The sequence below is a fragment of the Orbicella faveolata genome, unplaced genomic scaffold, assembly GCF_042242905.1.
Source record: "Orbicella faveolata isolate gen_17 unplaced genomic scaffold, um_ofav_v1 contig_5, whole genome shotgun sequence".
Taxonomy (NCBI): domain Eukaryota; kingdom Metazoa; phylum Cnidaria; class Anthozoa; order Scleractinia; family Merulinidae; genus Orbicella; species Orbicella faveolata.
Window position 1 is genome coordinate 557,193 of NW_028301580.1, and position 19,099 is coordinate 576,291.

A 19,099-nucleotide genomic window follows, 5' to 3' on the forward strand; every position below is an offset into this window, starting at 1 on the left:
TGTAACTGGATGCAGTGGAACCTCGGGTTGCGACCACCTCTCCTCAGTGACCAGTTTTCCAAAATACCAAAAGTTTCCAAGTCAAATCACTATATTTGGTACCTCTTGTAAGCGACCACCTCTCGCAAACGACCGCGACAACTCTTAGAATTAAAAGTTTGTAATTTTCTTTTGTTATTAACCTCCCGTAAGCGACCACCTAGGCTTCGACCGTATGAACATAGCGATGCGCCCATCTTGCATGTTGTTTGACCTTGTTGGCTTTTCTTATCATCAGATTCTCACAGGGGAGGACTGGAATGCTGTGATGTACGATGGTATCCGCGCGTGGGGCGGCATTGGAGAGGCAGCCTCAGCCTTGGCCATCATGTACTTCATCTTCCTTGTCGTTGTTGGAAACTGTATCCTCTGCACACATAACCATTCTGTAACATGTAAAAAAAAAATTTTGTGTGGGCATTGATCCTTGGAGCTGTTGTTTGCATTCTAATACAACTGGTCGGGTGATTTGTGGAAGTGCAAATCCCTTTTCTCCATTGCTAGTTACCATAAAGGATATCGGGAACGCCAAAAGTACCCTTACATAACAACCCCCTCCCCTCCCCCTTCTTGAATTTAAGACCGGATGGAAAATTCCTCTCTCTCTTCCCCCACCTGAAAATATTAAAAACAAGGGCGCAGCTAGCCGGGGGGGGGGGAGGGTCCTGGAGTGCCCGTGACCCCCCTTTTGTAAGCTGCTTTTAAGCAAACAACCTACAACAGGTGTGTAAAACGATGACAACCTGATGAGTACCCTCACTTTGACACAGTGTGACCCCCCCTTGAAAAATCTTGCCTACGCTCCCTGAAAGACCAACAAAAAAGATCAAATGAACAAAAGTACAGTAAAAACCTGCGTATGAAAACCTGCATTAAAAAAAAAAAAAAAAAAAAAAACGTGTTAGGCTAAGATTCTCTATTTAGATCCCGTTACTTACGAACTTGTGGTACATTTGAACTTGATTATGCTAACTTGGAATAATCGCGGTTCTGATACGCGGGGTTTTTTTACTGTAATCTAATGCTTCTCTGTTAAAAATAAAACAAAAAACAATAACAGCAGCAAAAAAGATATGAGATATTTTTGTTAGGTTTGCTGTTAAACGGCTACCCTTGACGTTATTTAGACATCCTTCTCAACGTATTCTTGGCCATTGCTGTCGACAACCTGGCTGATGCTGAGAATTTAACAGAAATGGAGGAAGAAAAGAAAAGGAAGAAAGAGGAAAAGAGAGAAAAGGAAGCCTTGAAAATGAAAGGCTCCATAGAATCACAGAACATGCTGGACCAGGATGGAGCTGTGGTGCCCAACCACAGTTCAACCTCACGGTCAAATGCGTAAGAGCTGACATTTTGTGTGCGAGGAGTGGAGAGGAGAGTCTTCATGTTATAGAAAAAATAGCCTCCATTTGGAGCGAAATATGCTCGGATATTTGTCCGCAGACATTATCTGAGCTTCGAGGAACAGCATAAGTCCAGGAACAAATAACCGGGCATATTTTTGAAGTCAAAAGAGGGCTATATTTATTATCCTTCAAATATTTTCGAGCCACGTGGAGTCTTTAAAAAAAAATGTGGGATATCACTCGGATGTTCTCCAGATTAAGTCGGGGCATATTCAGTGACGTGACACATTATGACCAATCACATGCGAGCGAAACTATTTGGTGGATTATAGAACGCTAATATTGATGGACGGGTACAGAAAGTCCACTTCAGAGCTTTTTGATTTGCGTTAGTGCTCAAACTCCAGAATTTAGTGATCTCATGCTCAAAGTAATTTCCAAAGTTTAGGACTGTGTTAATCGTTAAGACCAGTAAAAACCCCATTTTCTCCGTCTTTCAGAACGTTGGACAAGTCCACGCAAGAACTCCATTCCACAGGAACTTTAAATGGAAATGGTGTTGCAAGAGTAAGTGAATAGTCGGTTGATTGGAAACAGAAACTCTCTTTACTTATTCCAAAACTATCCTTTTAATGTCAGACTGAAGTATTTGATGGTAGATCAAGGCTCTCCTAGTTTTTGATATTCCTTATTCTCATCACCTCGCAGCCGCAGCCGCAGCCGCAGCCGCAGCCGCAGCCGCAGCCGCAGCCGCAGCCGCAGCCGCAGCCGCAGCCGCAGCCGCAGCCACACCAGCTGCAGTTGCAGCCGCAGCCGCAGCCGCAGCCGCAGCCGCAGCTGTAGCCGCAGCTGCAGCCGTAGCAGTAACAGCAACAGTAACAGTAACAGTAACTTTTACTGATGTATAATAAGTTTACAAGCCTTAAGGTGCGTTTCTTTAAGAAAATCTAAGATTGGATTCTTAAATCCGAAAACGGATTTTGCGTTTGTTTTCCTAAACAGATTAATCCAAGATCTCTCGAGTCATGGTGCGTCAAAGGAACCGAAGAATGTACTCTGGGCATGGATTCTTCGGTTTTTGGATGTACCATGATCCGAGTGATCTTGGATTGATCTGTTTAGCAAAGAAACGCAAATCCGTTTTCGGATTAAAGAATCTAATCTTGGATTTTCTTAAAGAAACGTACTCTTAGTAGCTCGCAGGTAGCAAAGCTATTCTGGGCGAGCTACTATTATTTTAAGAGTATTATCTAATTTAATTAAAATTTGAAAAAATATACAAAATTTACTCTCAATGTATAAGTCTTTGGCAATGCCTCTGTGATCTGTAATTACAGACACATAATTTTGCCATTTTCCTACCAGGTAACAATTTTGTAAATGCTTTATAGACGAAGTTTTTTTTAGCTTTCTGGTTCATTTTTTGCCGTGGTAGTCATGACTAGGCCCAGGTCAAACGTCGAACTTCACATGAGACGAACTAAATTGCAATTTGAGTCGATCCAAACGGAGTCCAAACGGATAAAGCTCGACTGTTGGGTCAAATGTCGAACTTAATTTGAATTTAGATCGTTCAACACGTTCGATCTGTCTGCCTCACACGAATAGAACGTGTTGGTCGATCTAAATTCAGTCAGACGAACTCAGTTGAGTCAAACGACGAACTTATCATGACTCCGCTTAGTTCGTTTCAAGTGAAGTTCGACGTTCGAACTGGACCTAATTCTCTTTAATTTTTTTTTTTTAATTTTCAATTTTTCTTATGTCTTAACGATCGTAAAACAGCAGAGTAACAGCAAAGTTTAAAAAGGAAGCAACATTTTTTATTTTACAAAACATGCGTCGACATTACCATGTCATCGTCAGTTGCAAATGTTTGACGGTTGTGCATTTGAATTTTCACTGTTTACGTGATTACATTGTAGAATTATGCCATAAAATTTACCTTAACAATTTGAATATTGGAATGCACTGTTTTTGTTTTTAATTCTCTTTTATCTCTGCAGACAGCGTCACACAATGACATCGAGGCCCAGTCTGCGGAACAATCTGAACATGACAAGCCTGCCATCAACAGTAAGATTTACCCGTAGATGACGAAGAATACAAATGAATATATGAAGGATGATATATTTGATATCTTTCTCCGCAGTTCAAATATATGATCCTTCATATATTCATTTGTGTTCTTCGTCATCTACGAGTATATTACGAACTCACAATGTGACCAGCTCCCACATGGCTTGATAGCTCAGTTGGTGGAGCACTGCACCAGTATCGCAGAGGTCATGGGTTCGAATCCCGTTCAGGCCTGAATTTTTTTGAGGCTTTAATTTCACAACTGCTTCAGTTGTGCGCATAGCTGCGATGATCAATCATGTCTTCTTGTGCTGAACTTGTTTGTTTGTTTTTTCAGACAACAATGAAAGCGCTAGCGCTGCCTCTACTGAGGATATCGACAAGGCTCCTATGCCACCTGAGTCCGCCCTCTTTATTTTCTCATCAACTAACATGTGAGTAGTAAAAAAGAAATGTGTGTTTGTCAATAGAGTGCCTTGCTTAGATTAGCCATGAAATGGAGGCCAAAGTTATTACATTTGGCCAATCACAATAAGGGCAATAGCACAATGAACCAATCAGAGCTCGAAATTGAAACATACAATCGTTGTCGAGGGCGGGAAAACATGAAACGTGTACTAGGCTCGGGAAATCATTCAACTGAAGCCAAACGCGGGAAAAATGAAACTGTTGCCTGGCGCGGGAAAAATGCAACTGGTGCCAAGCGCGGGAAAAATGCAACCGGTGCCCAGCGCGGGAAAGAGGCAGCTGGTACCTAGCACGGGAAAAGGCAGCTGGTGCCTAGCGCGGGAAACATGAAACTGAAACGCAGCGCGGAGAAAAGGAATCCGATGCCAAGCACTGGAAAACGTGCCTAAGCTGAGTCTCGATTGGATTTTGTTATGTACGTGATTAGTATATACATGAATAGAACGCTGTAAGTTTTTATCAAATTACACCTTTTGCTGTTCATTTACAGAAAATATCCATTCATTTCTGTCGAAATTCGTTTCATTATGGTCACACCAGTATGACCTTCATTTGCGCGTATGGAACATTCAAGAATAACACTTGCATATGCATTAACATTCAAAATCAAAAGATAAACAATACCTCCCTTTGACATTCATTAGCTGTAAATGTATTCTCATTTTTGTCGAAACAAAATTCGTTGTCACGAAACGACGATCATTTACACTTTTGGACAATCCTTTTTCAACAAAAGACTTTCAATAACAGAATTTGCATGAGCACTCACAATCAATTGCATTATTATACACCCACATCCATGAAGGTGACAATCTTAAGTGCGGTGAGACAAACATTACAGCCATAATAACATTTAGTTTTGGAAGAGAGAATATCAATTTTGCTGAACAATTTATCCCTCAATTGCCTCACTATTGAGGCATCGTGGCAAATATGTTTGCATGAAACGATACCATTGCCCACATTTAGGCCCTGATTATTCTTTCGCTGTGTTCAAATGGGATTCTATTTCTTCGTGGCATTTGTGGGGAAATCTAACCGTCACTTTATCACATGTATACTGTAGTGCGCCCTCTGAGTTGTACGCAAAAGGTTCGTAAGAGGCTGAATTTATATCTGCAAGGGGAGGACTGTGAAAATATGATTAAAAAAAAGTACATACGGTCCCTAGTTCTATAATCAAATTTTCGGGGAAAATTGGGCGCGATATCTCTGTTCAAAAGAATTACGCTAATGAGCTACTGTTTCATCTTAACGTTAGGTGAAAACACGGTAATGTCTGTCTCAATGTACTAAAGGTTGTCACCTTCACGGATATGGTTGTATAATAATGCAATTGATTGTGAGTGCTCATGCAAATTCTGTTATTGAAAGTTTTTTGTTGAAAAAGGATTGTCCAAAAGTGTACATGATTGTCGTTTCGTGACAACGAATTTTATTTCGACAAAAATGAAAATACATAACAGCCAATGAATGTCAAAGGGAGGTATTGTTTATCTTTTGATGATTTTGAATGTTAATACATATGCAAATGTTATTTTTGAACATTCCTTACACGCAAATGAAGGTCATATTGGTGTTAACGTGAGTATATTAACCATAATGAAACAAACTTGGACACAAATGAATGGATATTTTCTGTAAATGAACAGCAAAAGGTGTAAACCTAGCCATGCAAAGACAAAACTGAAAAATAACAATATTATTGCTTTTGACAATCGAAAACGGCTCAGTCCCACTATTTGATAATATTGGTTACATTTCTTGCTTGCAAAAAATTTCAGACGTTTAATCTTCGGACACTTCTTGTCTCATTTCGGACAAATTTCTGGCAAAAATTTCGGACTAATAATAATGGTGAAACTGGTGAAACATAACTGAAGTAAGTGTACGCCTACAAAACACGAATTAGTCTGAAGCAACATCTGTGGAAATGATAGTTTTACTGCAGCTTCAAGGTTTTACAGATATACCGACGGGAAAATAACACAATTTGTATCAAACCGTTATGTATCTCAAGTAGTGTTTCGATTAGAGCTCGCTCCATAAAGGAAACTAAGGCCTTTGGAGCTACTTTAAAGTTTTAAACTGTACTGCAAATATTTTGGACACTTCAAAATTTCGGACGGTATTATTTTCGGACCCTTTTTGTCCGAAATTAAAATCGTCCGAGATTTTTTACTAGTAATGTGTATGTTTACATACATACATTTACATACATACATTTTTATTTTTGTTTTCAAATTAAATTTACAATTATAACATACCCGCGGATAGCTGAGCTAATCTAGGCGGGTCATGTTTACACGAATTATTAATATACAACTACGTACAACTAAATACAACTGAAAGCAACAAGAGAACTAAAGAGACTAAAATTGACAACAATGACTAGAGACAACTAATAAACTAACGGTATTACAAATTCTTTTCAGAATTCGTGTCATCTGCTACAAAATCGCCACCAACACGTACTTTGTTAATTTTATTTTGTGCCTCATCATAATAAGCAGCATCCTGTTAGCAGCTGAGGATCCGCTCAACGCTAGTGCAAAGAGAAATGAGGTACGGCTTCTTTGAGATTCTTGCTCAATATGCCAGTTCTCTTTACTTGTCGTCATAGAATTCTTTTTTGTAATGTTGTGAGAATGTGTTGGTTTATCAAGTTAAAATATCCAAGACGATTATTTACCTTCCTCTCATTACCTGTTTGCTTGACCGTGTATTGATATTGTAATGGGAAATTAGAAGCTCGTCATTTGTGGCAGTTTCAGTAGTAGGGTGGAAAAGTTGCTTTTCCGGTGTCACTTCTTGAAGACGACAAGAATGACCCGTTTGCAACTTATACACGCAATTTGACCGGGCGACCTGAGGCCGGGAAGGGTCTGAAAAGACCATTGGAACTAGCTTGCAACTGAGGCTAATGCAAGGAGCCTTTTCAATTGCAAATGACATTATTCCTCCGCATGAGCCTCCAAATTGCAAGGCAGTCCCAGTCCAGTACCGAGAATACGAAAGTAGTCTATTCGCTTAAAGGAGTTACGTCACGGTTTGTATGCATGTATCTTGAAAAGTTTAGCCTAAATTTTTCAAGTTCGTCGCTTGTAATCCGTGTCAATCTTCTCCATCCTTGACCATCGTTGTTTCTTTATGGTTTTTTATTATCTCTTTGGTGTTTTTCTATCTTATTAAACTGTTATTTTCAGGTTTCCTACCATTTAAAGGTAATTTCGTACGTGGCCAAAATAACTCAAAATGCCGTGGCTTAGCTCCTTTAAGTTTTTTTCGTAGACCTTGGTTTTAAGCTTTATGAAGCTCCTTGATCGTCGTTTGTGCAAGGTTTGTTCGTTTTAGCGGTGTGCTATACATAATTGATTTCTCCCTGAGTCAGAATATCTCAGAACCAGGGATTTACCCGTTCCAGCGAAATGTTTGCCTTAAGGGAGCTAAGTCACGGTATCCTACGAACAAAATTACCTTTGAATTGAAGGAAACCTGAAAATAATAGTTTACTAAGATAGAAAAACACTAAAGAGATAATACTAAACCATAAAGGAACAAGGATGGTTAAGAATGGAGAAGATTGACACGGATTGCAAACGACGAACTTGAAAAATTTAGGCCTAACTTTTGGAGATGCTCAGACCTTGACCTTGCTCCTTCAAGATAATCTCATCATTTTTTTTTTTTTTCGTGGAAGTGGATAACTTTTAAAACTTTACAGACATATATTAATCATGGGCACCATCGTTTTCTATTTCTCAAAGGTTCTCAACTATTTCGACTATTTCTTCACTTGTGTCTTCACGTTGGAGATTCTTATTAAGGTAACACAATTTCTTTACTCTAGACAACCACGTTACTTTGTAATCAATAGATACTGCTATTTCGAGTCACGCTTTCGTAAGTCACGCTATCATTAGTCACGCTAATGATGCAGGTCACGTTAAAGTCTGTGTCATTGTCTTACATGTCATGCAAGTTTAAGTCATGCATGCCTAGGTAAAGAGAAGTTGCAGAGGACTTCACTGACTCCCAAGCAGTTTTTGTATTAATTAAATAAACCAGATCTGAAGTTAATTATGTAGACGAGTCATTAAATTGATGTAGTGCCCTGTTTTCCTTTCAGTTTGTCGCTTATGGCCTTATTCTTCACAAGGGCTCTTTCTGTCGCAGTGCTTTCAATCTTCTTGATTTACTAGTCGTATCTGTTTCTGTAATCTCAATCGTCCTTAGGTAAGTCTGTGAGTGCGAAATTCTTTTGAAAATAAGGCCCCTTCCACACTACGCTGGAGAAATGTGAAAACGCAGCTTTATTTCAACGGTTAGTACGTCTGCACTAATCCGTCACGAAAACGGAGCTTCTGGAAAACGTTCTTCAAACCGGAGGAATTTGAAAACGTCTGCTTTTCATTTTAGTGTGGACAGAAAACATTTTGAAAGCGGAGCTTTTTGAACTGTAGCGTCACGATAATCACGTGATTTCCCCGACCGAGTTTTCTTCAAACACAAATCCAAAATGACCGGTGATTGTTGCGTTTTCAAATTCCTCCGGCATTGTCTGGACGGAAAACACTGGCTGCATTTTCAGAGCGAAATCACCGTTTTCAAATTCCTCCGGCGTTGTGTGGACAAGGCCTGAGGCTTCAGTTGGCACGAATGTTTTTGTGATGAGGTTTGACAAGCATTGGCCTCTCTGTTTATCGATACGGTCATTGTACCCCTTTCAAGGAATGTAGGGTGAAGTTAACCCGTGCTCCGATAACAGCGAGTAATAAGGAAGAAGCGGACGTTCTGACAGAAACACTATAATAGGCCATTTCCGAATTACCTTGTGCCTCTGTATGGAAACGAGTCCACGTGCAAACCCCTTCATATGAAGGTGAGTTTCACTGGCATGAAAATGAACCTGTATTGGGAATATATTTTCATATGAATGGTTTCGCACGAACACTCGTTTTGACACAGAGGCCAAAGTTAACTTGGAAATAGCCTGTTCTTTAGGAAGTAACAGTCATTGGTTTCAGTTCAACTGAGATATCTGACTTTTTGTATCAGATTCAAATAAAGTTTAAGCATGTTGTTTCGTTGCATGATACCTTGTTTTAATAACGTTGTGTTTTTGTTGGGTTTTCTCAGGGACTCGCAGTTTTCTGTGGTGAGAATTCTCAGGGTTCTAAGAGTTTTGAGACCTCTGCGAGCAATTAACAGAGCCAAGGGTCTAAAGGTGAGCTAACTGCAAGAGCCGATCCCTAAACAACGACAGCAAACAAACAGACATAGATACGTTCAAAACAAGCTATTGTAAAAAACGAATTGACGATGCTTTAAATTTTGCTTCGATCAAAGTCAATATTCAGGAACGTCTTGCAGACAGTAATTCTAGTTCAGGGTAAGAATAGTTCTTGTATCTTTTGGCAAATACAATACAGAAACTCTTTTTATGCTTGTTATTTCCTGCCCTCATTCCCATCTTATTTCCATCTAGGCCTTTCGGCTTTGTTAGCTGGCGAAATTTCGCGTGCGAGTGATGTATTTTGACGGGAAAGCCGTGCGTAAACGCGAGTGGCGAAGCTGTGAGGAGATTGGCGAAGAGTCGAGTTGAATCCACCGTGGGGAAAAAGATGGCGGCTGTACATTTTACCACAATACCTTGCAAACCTAACAGCCTCTATGCCACGAAGAAAGCTAAAGTTTTACAATATTTGTTCCTGTGCTGAGGACATTGTGTAGCCTAGGTTTGAAGATTTTATAACTTTTATAAAATGGCGGCTCCACCACCAAAACTCACTCGCTCGCGATTCCCGCCATTTATGCAGGCTACCATCTAACCGTCTTTTCCATTCTTCTGTCTCCACAGCACGTAGTGCAGTGCGTTTTTGTAGCGGTGAAAACCATCGGCAACATTATGATTGTCACCATGCTGTTCCAGTTTTTGTTCGCCGTGATTGGTGTTCAGTTATTTAAGGTAACGTCCCTTGCTTTCGTTCAATAAGGGCGTGCATTTTGTCCCATCAGTAAACATGTTGCTCTCTTTTTGTGCTCAACTGTTACTATAACCTAGCAAAATGCTTGTGGATATCCTGAACCGCTGCATGGTTAGCTCAGTTGGTAGAGCGCCAGACTTCTGTGCGGGAGGTCTTTGGTTCGTGCCCCAGACCGGACCAACACTCGGGGTCGTAAAAGAACTGAAGAGATTGTGCTACCTTTGTACTTACATCTGCAAATGGTTAGACGTTCAAGTCCTCTCGGATAAGGACTGTAAACCCTAGGCACCGTCTTCTGCATCTTCAGTGTAACACGTTTAGCAGAGGACATTACACAATGAACTTCCGCATTAGGGCACGGAGTTCCCGGTGTTGTGGTGTGGCCTTACCTCATGGGTTGGTGCGTCACATAGGATTAACCTCATTGCACCTTTTGTCCAAGATAAATTAATATGTTTATGTCTGCTATGCAGAGGGAGCAGGTATGCCCCAAGGTACTTCAATATGTGGAAGAAACGAAACCACACCTCTGGAACGGGATTAAAACAGTATAATATTTCATTCTTTACTTTCATACTCTAGGGAACATTCTTTTATTGTACTGACGAGGAGAAAAAATACGAGGTTGAATGCCGGTAAGTCGCTTTTCCCACTTTTAAACAGCTTTTATTAAAAAATACTAAGAAAAAAATAAGTTACAATGTTTAGAGAGGAAGCCAAATCAGCCTTAGCTGGTTTTCATGCAGGTCCTCTGTCCTGGAAAAATTGGAATTTGGAGATGTTGGTTTTTGCGGAGAGAGGCTGAATACCGGAGAACCCGGCGAAAAACCCTCGCAACAAGGCGAGAACCAATAATAAACTCAACCCACATATGGCACCGGGCCGGCATCGAACCCGGGCCGCATTGGTGGGAGGCGAGCGCTCTCACCACTGCGCCTTCCCTGCGATTCTCTTTCGTTGTAGGCCGTGCAAGGATAGTTGTTAATCTAGTTCGACTTGTTTTCTTTTAGTGGAACTTACATCGAGTTCAGGGGGCCTGGATTGTCTAACCCTGAGGTAGGTTACTCACCATTGCACTTGTCACGCTGCGCTGTAAAAGTCACACAGTCACCAGTGCACTAGTCACGCACTATTACGTTGGTCACGTGATGCTTTTGTTGTGTTACTTATTTTGAATTTCTACGTAATTTAACGGGGCGTTGACTTGTAACGCACCTCTACACTAGTCATGCACAAGTAACGGGAAATCGAGTCTGCTGATTGTGTACGATTATACTGATCTCGCGCTATAACTCTTGTTTACCAGATAAACATTTATTCGATTTCACACGATTTTTTGAACCAAACTTTTATAGAAGGCCTTACAATCCAAGTGACCTCGATATTCGAAAATGTCCAAGAAGTTCTGTTCCGTACTGCACACGTCGAGGATTAGAATTAAACTTATTTAAGGGAACAAAAACAAGGCTAAGTCATGAACTAATATATGCGAAAAAAGTACGATTTGCAAGTCTAACACAAAAGGATTACGTAACGCAGAAAAGTCTATTCAAACACTCTAATGAACGCAATTGCCTCCTGTTTAACTCTTGTTACACCAACTGTTTAGCAGTTACAAGTGGAATAAATGAAATTTTTAACAGGTCTTATTATTAACAGTTGTCGTCATTAAATAGTTGCCGAACACAGTTACACTTCTCGCTCGATGATACTACTTTCAAGTAACACTACACTATATACTAGTTATTCAACGCTTTCGAGTGGTATACCGTGAAATATCTCACGAGTCACTTGTATTTTCTTGGTATACATACGAGCCTTTAGGTTTCTGTGTATACCAAGAAAATACAAGTGACAAGTGGGATATTTCATGGTATACCACGTGAGAGCGTTGAATAACTATTTTATACCATGCCATAGAAAATACAATGGCCGACACAGTCAATGCGATATACGAGCCGGAGCGGCGCATGATGGAAGGTTGGATGTAATATCGTCGAATATACAACGGCTTTCCTGTATTCTGATTGACTGTATTTTCTATAGCATGGTATAAAGTCACATACCATACGGAAGTAATGCATAAGCAATGGTCATATACAGTATTACCACTTTTGATCCTTTTAGTCGCACAAACACTAACACGAAGTATATTTTTGGGGGATAACAGGAAAAAAAGAGAGAATGGAAAAGACACGACTTCAACTTTGACAATGTTGGTAACGCCATGTTGACGCTCTTCACTGTCATGACCTTCGAGGGATGGCCAGGGTGAGTGAGCATGCGCATTTCTTTCTTGTTTCTTACGTGAATTCTGATTGGTCAGGCAAACTTGAATGATGATCACTTGGGTTCAAAAATAACACTAGGTGGGTGGGAGATCGGAACGGAGGTCACATATTCAAACGGAAACGCATAACTTTGCAACCGGGCTGAAGCGACCTTCTCACATAATTCATCAAGTTTAAACAAAGGAAACTATGACCGTGACGGTCTTTGAATATCTGATCTTAATTACCCTAGATTTTTACGATTTTGTTTCTCCGTTTTCCCCTTAGTCTTAGTTTCGATAGAGATAATATATCAAACACTCAAGACCGTGTTTTGCCACATTTCCAAACACCGAGAACAGAGTTGAAAATACGACGCGCAGCGGAGTATTTTTGACGAACTTCGATGTGTTTGGTTATGTGGTCAAACACGGTCTTGAGTGTTTGATATATTACTTCTTAAAGGAGCTCAGTCACGGTATTTTGAGATATTTTGGCCAGATACAAAATTACCTTTAAATGGTAGGAAACCTGAAAATGATAGTTCAATAAGACAGGAAAACACCGAAGAGATAATGATAAACCATGAAGGAGCAAGGATGGCTAAGGATGGAGAAGATTAACACGGATTACAGACGACGAATTTGAAGAATTGAGGCTAAACTTTTCAATATGCGCAAACCATGACGTAGCTTCTTTAAATTTCTACTTCACTTAGTTTCGTGGCTATCTAAAAGTGCTTCTCACTTCTTTATCCTGCAGTATCTTGGAGAACTCTATCGACTCTACTGATGTAGACGAAGGTCCTTTTCAGAACAACCGACCATGGGTAGCCATCTACTACATCATCTACATTATCATCATCGCTTTCTTCATGGTCAACATCTTCGTGGGCTTTGTGATCGTCACTTTTCAGAGCGAAGGAGAAGAGGAATTCAAAGGCTGTGAACTGGACAAGAATCAGGTTAGCTGGAGTGATTAACGATTAATTACTCCTTACAACATCAGTAAATTGTTTAGAAGGCAGGTGATGAGAATAAATACCGTTATCAACAAGGGCAAAGTCTTGGTGTATCGACAAATTCTGAAATTTGGTGAATCGGTGAAGAACATCAGTTTTCTAACGGTTGGAATTTTATGGCAATTTGTCTTAGTCTTCTTGTTAAAATGCTTTAGGCCAGGTTAGGTTAGGTTTAGTTATTTAACGATATGATTTCTGTTTCTAATTGGTGTACGGGAGCGTCGACCTTGGAGAAGTGTGATTGGTGTCGATTTTAAACTAATATTTCAAAATTTACCCTAACCTGTGGATAAGAGGGAAAAATCGGTGCAAAATCGCACAAAATTGTACGAGATTTCGTTTTAGAGGAAAAGATAACGCTTCAGCGATTATAGACCTTCATTAGTTACTTCTTTCTAACCTGATTTGGTTTTTCTAAATGATGTTGTATGTGTTCTTGAAAATACCAATAAAACGTTATTTTTAATATTACCCTTGTCTATAATTTCGTCGACCGTAGCTGTCAACCAATGAGGAAGGCAGAAGTCTGCCAGTTACTGTAAAGTGCAGCATTTGAAGATTTTTGTGTTCTGCTTCATTAGCGCCAGTGTATCGAGTTTGCTCTCAAAGCCAAACCCTTGAGACGCTACATTCCCAACAATCGTCTCCAGTTCCATATATGGCGTGTGGTGACGTCGCAGGCATTTGAGTACCTCATCTTTGCGTTTATTGTGTGTAACACAGTGGTTTTGATGATGCAGGTAAGGAGATCAAGATTATTTGTTATGCGACCATGCAACAAATAGCAAAGTCACGCAACAAGTAATAAAGCCACGCAACAAATGACAAAGTCACGCAACCAATAAGAAAGTCACGCAACCAACACAAAGTCACGTAACAAATGACAAAGTCACGCACACATTTGTGGTGGCCACATTTTTCTTATTGCATTCTAACTTAAGCTTGCTTTAGGCCACCTCTAACTTTTTTCGTGCACACAATTTAGAGAAAAAGAAGGTAGAGACGAAGGTACGTTTACTAAAATGTGGTTAATTTGTGAACGTGTTTCTTGTCAGTATTACCAAGAACCTAAATTGTACACTCGAGTGCTAGATGGCTTCAACATAGGCTTCACTGCAGTTTTTCTTCTGGAATGTATACTCAAGCTCGTAGCTTTTAAACCGAAGGTAAGAGTAGCATTTATAGTATGGGGGATTGTTATGTAATTGTAGGGTGTCACGCAACGTAGCCCGTCTCTGGCGATGAACGTTGCGTGACGACTCAATTTGACGCACCTGGCAAGAAGACTAAGGGCGCCCACCAATCACATATATACCTCTTACTAACCTCTTACGTACGAGCTAGGATTGGGATTTGGATTTTGTGGTGATCTAAGGATCGATCAATCGAACTATCCTTCAATTAATCAAACTTTACTTTACGATGGTGACACGTAATATCTATAAGACTGATGACATTATGGCCCTCTAAGAAATATAAGAACAGTTACAATTAAAAAAATAAAAAAAGAAACGTTTTTAAAATTTATTGAAAAGCTACTTAAGAAACAAAAACTACATAAGATTAAGACCTCAGTGAACTAATAGTTGCTTGTATCTCTCTTGTACAGAACTACTTTATAGATCGATGGAATCTGTTTGACTTCATTATAGTGGTTGGGAGCATTGTAGATATAACCATGAATGAAGTGTCGGTAAGTTGAACAAGCTCACTCGCTGAAAAAAAAAAAAAAAAAAAAAAACGTCAACGAAGACATTTTAGCCCCCTTACAGTTAATATTTGACATCTTTTGCTTTGGTTCACGTCAGAACATTAATTCACCGTATATGTGCCGTAATTAAGCCTACATTTATTTAAATTGTTACGTATTCGAAGGCAAGTAGGATAGAAACTGATATAATTTTTTTAAAAGCTTTTAAATTTATGAGTTGATGTTAAGTTAATACACAAATTTCATTTTATTTACGGTTATTTGTTTAGTTTTGTGTCCTGAAGTAAACTGTTCTCGTGGTAAATGTATTCTTTAACCTTTATAGGTCCGTAAATTATTCGCGGTTGATAACTTTCATCACTGATTTGTCTCTACAGTTTGGATTTCATTATAGTCTGATTACAACTAAACTCCTTTGTCTTGTAGTCTACGCACGATTTTTTCCTGTAGCTCGGTTGTTATAGTAACTGGAACAGCTCGTTCCCAGGATCTCGCTTCTTCCCGCAAAAATAATAATAAAAAACTCTATAGTAGTTTTAAACCTTACCTGTCAATAAAACCTATGCATGCGTATCATCCTTATACGCCGTGAAGGGAGTTGTTAATAAGGCAAATCCGGTCAGCGTGGGTGGACATGCTATGCAGAGGCCTGGTTACAAATGTCCCTTCCAACTTGGAATCAAGTTCGGTAGTCCCAAATTTGAAACCTCCTGTCACTGGGGTTCTTAATAACCGTGCTTTTGTTGTTTGATGTATATTGCATCTACACGGCACCACAAGGTTCTAACGTAAAACACAACTGTCTATAAATAAACTTGCTCTTCGTTTACTTAAAGCTTCGTAACTCCAATGTATAAGTTAAAGTACCGTCTTAATCACCCGTAAGCCATGACTGTCTCATCTTGTTAAAGTTGCATGTTAAAGAGCTAACACTGGACATCATTCCATGCTAAACCATGTTAAGGCATAAGCACACTTTGCCTTTGTAGGATGTTTTCAGGAGACATCGAGGTATTTCGGAGTTGGAATTAGCACTGGAAAGCGGCTCCGACGGACAAATTCAGAGAATTGTAAGACCATAAACGAACACTCCATGTTACATAAACACGATTAATTCCTAAAGATATTGCCATGATTTTTCACGACTGGCAGTAAATTAAATTTTATATATGGTTTAAAAGTGGACATTCTCGACTCAATGCTAATAATTTGATATAAAAAAGGAACATGGCATTGTAAAACTTAAAAACAGCAGAATCTTAAATGTTTGCGTCGACACAGTCACATTAAAGCTCGTTCATTATGGAATTAAAAATCAAACGAACATTTTAACTTGCTGTCACACACTGAGTAAGATCAAAGCATGACACATTCACGAGATATAAACTTAAACGGCACGTAACAAAATCAAATTGAAAAAAATGTAAACTCAAGACCTATAAAAGGCATTTTTAGCTACACTCATTTTCATCTCATGACTGCAATTGGAGTGTTTTAAGGATGTACGGCTCGTTTTGCTAATATGCTTGTTTCGTTTTTGTATATCTTATTTTTCTTCAGAGTGAACAAATGTTTGCTTTTGGCTTCTTTCGTTTATTCCGCGCCCTGCGTTTGGTGAAGCTGTTAAACCAGGGGTCTGGGATCAAGACTCTACTTTGGACCTTTATCAAGTCTTTTCAGGTGAACTTAACTTAATGTCCCTTTCTGTGCAGACCATTCTTTAACTAGGTAACCGGGTCTTTAGTTGCACAGTTTATGTAAATGATACACTCAATGACAAATAACTCGCCCCAAGCTCCCTCGGCTTTCGAAATCCAGCAAAACAACCTTCAAACCAGAACTATGGTGACAACATGAACAGATAAAGTATGAAAAAGTTTAAAAGCTAACTAGGGCGGTTTTCAATTGAGTGTCGTAAAACCAAAACCAAAATAATCACTTTAGCCAATCACAAAGGGTACAGACAATCCAATGAACCAGTCAAAACTTGAAGTAAATACACGTAGCGGACGCGAAGCGCGGGAAAACGCGTGAAAGCGAGTCACGATTGGTATTGGTTTCACTTCTGATTGGATGAAAAAGTGGCGCGAATCTTTTTTAAGCCAATTGTGTAGTGTAGTTGATGCAAGACCATTTGCTTTTCGACATTCAAATGAAAACCACTCTAAGTTCTGGGGGCAATTTGTTCACATGTATGTGAACTTAGGAGACCCTGTCATTAGAATCGAATGCATGTAAACATATGGGTAAATTGTACTCTTTACCCTTTGGCTCGCTGTACTCAATAAACTAGGATCGGAAAATCCAGCTAACAGCTCACTTAGCGCCTTTTTCTGATCCACTCTGTAACTTTAATAATTTCATTCTTGTTTTCTGCTCGTTCCAGGCTCTCCCTTATGTCGCTCTCCTTATTGTTATGATGTTCTTCATATATGCTGTCATCGGAATGCAGGTAAGATTCGTAACGTGAACATCAAAATCGATCACTTCAACCTGGTTTCTATGCGATCGCCCTCGAAATTGAATAATAGAGCGATCGTTGCCGACGTCAATGTTTTTACATTTTTCCTCATTAACCGAAAATCTTGCACAGAGAAGTTATTTCGCTAGATATGAATTGACTCCAAAGAGCTTTTGAAACTTAGTAAGTGGTGAAAGTTTTGGTCCTTTGGGTGTAATGTTCAAGAAGAAATTCGATTTCAAAAACTGCAAAATTTCTGACTGGCAAAAGCGTTAATGAGCGCATACATTCTTTTTAAAATTTTCAGTTTTTAAACCCGCGTGGCACAGAAAGTATTCCATACATCGAGCTCAAATTCCTCGAGAAATTTATTCTATGCTATGCACTTTCAATATTTAGAACTGATATTTTTGTAGCTTGATCAGAAATGGAATCGCTTATGCTAATGAGGCAAATATTGTAAACAAAGATTCCTTCATAGGAGAACCAAAAGTAAAAGGCCAGTGGCGGCGGATCCAGACCTTGAGATGAGGGGGCGGTTTTGTTTTGCTTGCCCTGCTGGCTTTGCTTCCTTCTCTGATTCTTCTTTTTTTTTTACCCAAAATAAGACCTAGATCCGCCACTGAAGGTTAAAAGAACAATTCGTAATCCAATTCAATCTTCTGGTTTGCAAGAGAAATTATAAAATTCACCGGACTGTCAATACATTGAATTGGCCTTTTCCTTTTACCTTTCTCCTTTCTCTTCCGTGCTCTTTTTGCTCCTCTTCTTTCAAGAACGCTCCTGTACAGGATTTTGTCTAACACGTACTTGTGTTTTTGCAGATGTTTGGTCGTATCGCTGTTGACTCTGAGACTGCAATCAACAGAAATAACAATTTCCAGACCTTTCCTCAATCGCTTATGGTGCTTTTCAGGTAAAGTAAACACACGCCTGCTATTCTCTGACACAGTTTTAACTTTACACTCCCTAAGGGACTAACCATTATTTTTTTAATGGGGTGGGGTTGGGCAAAATTCCTGCATAGCAAAAACGGCTGAAAAAAAAACATAGTGCAAGGGGAGCCATGGGGATTAAAAATCGAGCAAATGACTCCTACTATTCAGGTCCTATTTTTGATGTTAAAAAAATTCTTGCACCAGTTATTGCCCATTAAACAAACATTTCACGCCCCAGAAAACTGCTTTAACAATCTCCCCTCAACAAAATAATGGTCCGTCCCTAAATGTAACATTCCAGCCTTAACCGACTCGAAAAAGAAGATGTCTCCCCATGCGACGGATTTAAATAACTAGGCTTTTGTGACCTCTCTTCCTCTCGTGACAAGCTGCATTTGCTACTTGCTCTTGTGTGACCTTCGTTTGCATTGTCACGCAATATTTTTTGAGCTTCTGCGTAAAAGAGATTCGGACCGGAAAAAACGACATCTTTGATATGATTAGTAAAAACCACTGCACAAGTTCCATTTATCAATAACAAAGCTGAAAATAATTTTATTGAATTTAAAACCTACTATTTACAATTTTTTGTCTAATAACCCGTTACATTCTAGGTCTGCCACTGGTGAAAACTGGCAGCAGATTATGTTAGCGTGCACGCATCGAGATGACGTCAAGTGTGACCCGAACGCCGACCCGCAAGAACCCTCGGGACTTTGTGGCTCGGACTTCGCGTACTTTTACTTTGTGTCGTTTTATTCCATCTGTTCGTTCTTGGT

At 39.5% G+C, this 19,099-nt stretch overlaps 1 protein-coding gene across 2 annotated transcripts in view; it reads left to right on the forward strand.

Annotated features, from left to right (window-relative positions):
* Positions 1–19,099, forward strand: part of LOC149095637 (voltage-dependent L-type calcium channel subunit alpha-1D-like) — a 44,848-nt gene that overhangs the window by 17,436 nt on the left and 8,313 nt on the right. Inside the window, exons 17-38 of one of the 2 annotated variants that reach the window (XM_089281758.1) lie at positions 278–401; positions 1,167–1,377; positions 1,886–1,952; positions 3,392–3,461; positions 3,802–3,898; positions 6,368–6,497; positions 7,700–7,759; positions 8,062–8,168; positions 9,072–9,159; positions 9,793–9,900; positions 10,502–10,554; positions 10,930–10,975; positions 12,090–12,190; positions 12,952–13,153; positions 13,792–13,950; positions 14,266–14,376; positions 14,820–14,903; positions 15,911–15,991; positions 16,482–16,601; positions 17,308–17,373; positions 18,207–18,298; positions 18,935–19,097. In XM_089281758.1, the coding sequence (XP_089137884.1) occupies positions 278–401; positions 1,167–1,377; positions 1,886–1,952; positions 3,392–3,461; positions 3,802–3,898; positions 6,368–6,497; positions 7,700–7,759; positions 8,062–8,168; positions 9,072–9,159; positions 9,793–9,900; positions 10,502–10,554; positions 10,930–10,975; positions 12,090–12,190; positions 12,952–13,153; positions 13,792–13,950; positions 14,266–14,376; positions 14,820–14,903; positions 15,911–15,991; positions 16,482–16,601; positions 17,308–17,373; positions 18,207–18,298; positions 18,935–19,097 (2,340 nt within the window). The remainder of the gene's footprint in view (positions 1–277; positions 402–1,166; positions 1,378–1,885; positions 1,953–3,391; positions 3,462–3,801; positions 3,899–6,367; positions 6,498–7,699; positions 7,760–8,061; positions 8,169–9,071; positions 9,160–9,792; positions 9,901–10,501; positions 10,555–10,929; positions 10,976–12,089; positions 12,191–12,951; positions 13,154–13,791; positions 13,951–14,265; positions 14,377–14,819; positions 14,904–15,910; positions 15,992–16,481; positions 16,602–17,307; positions 17,374–18,206; positions 18,299–18,934; positions 19,098–19,099) is intronic. The other variant, XM_089281759.1, reaches the window with a different exon arrangement.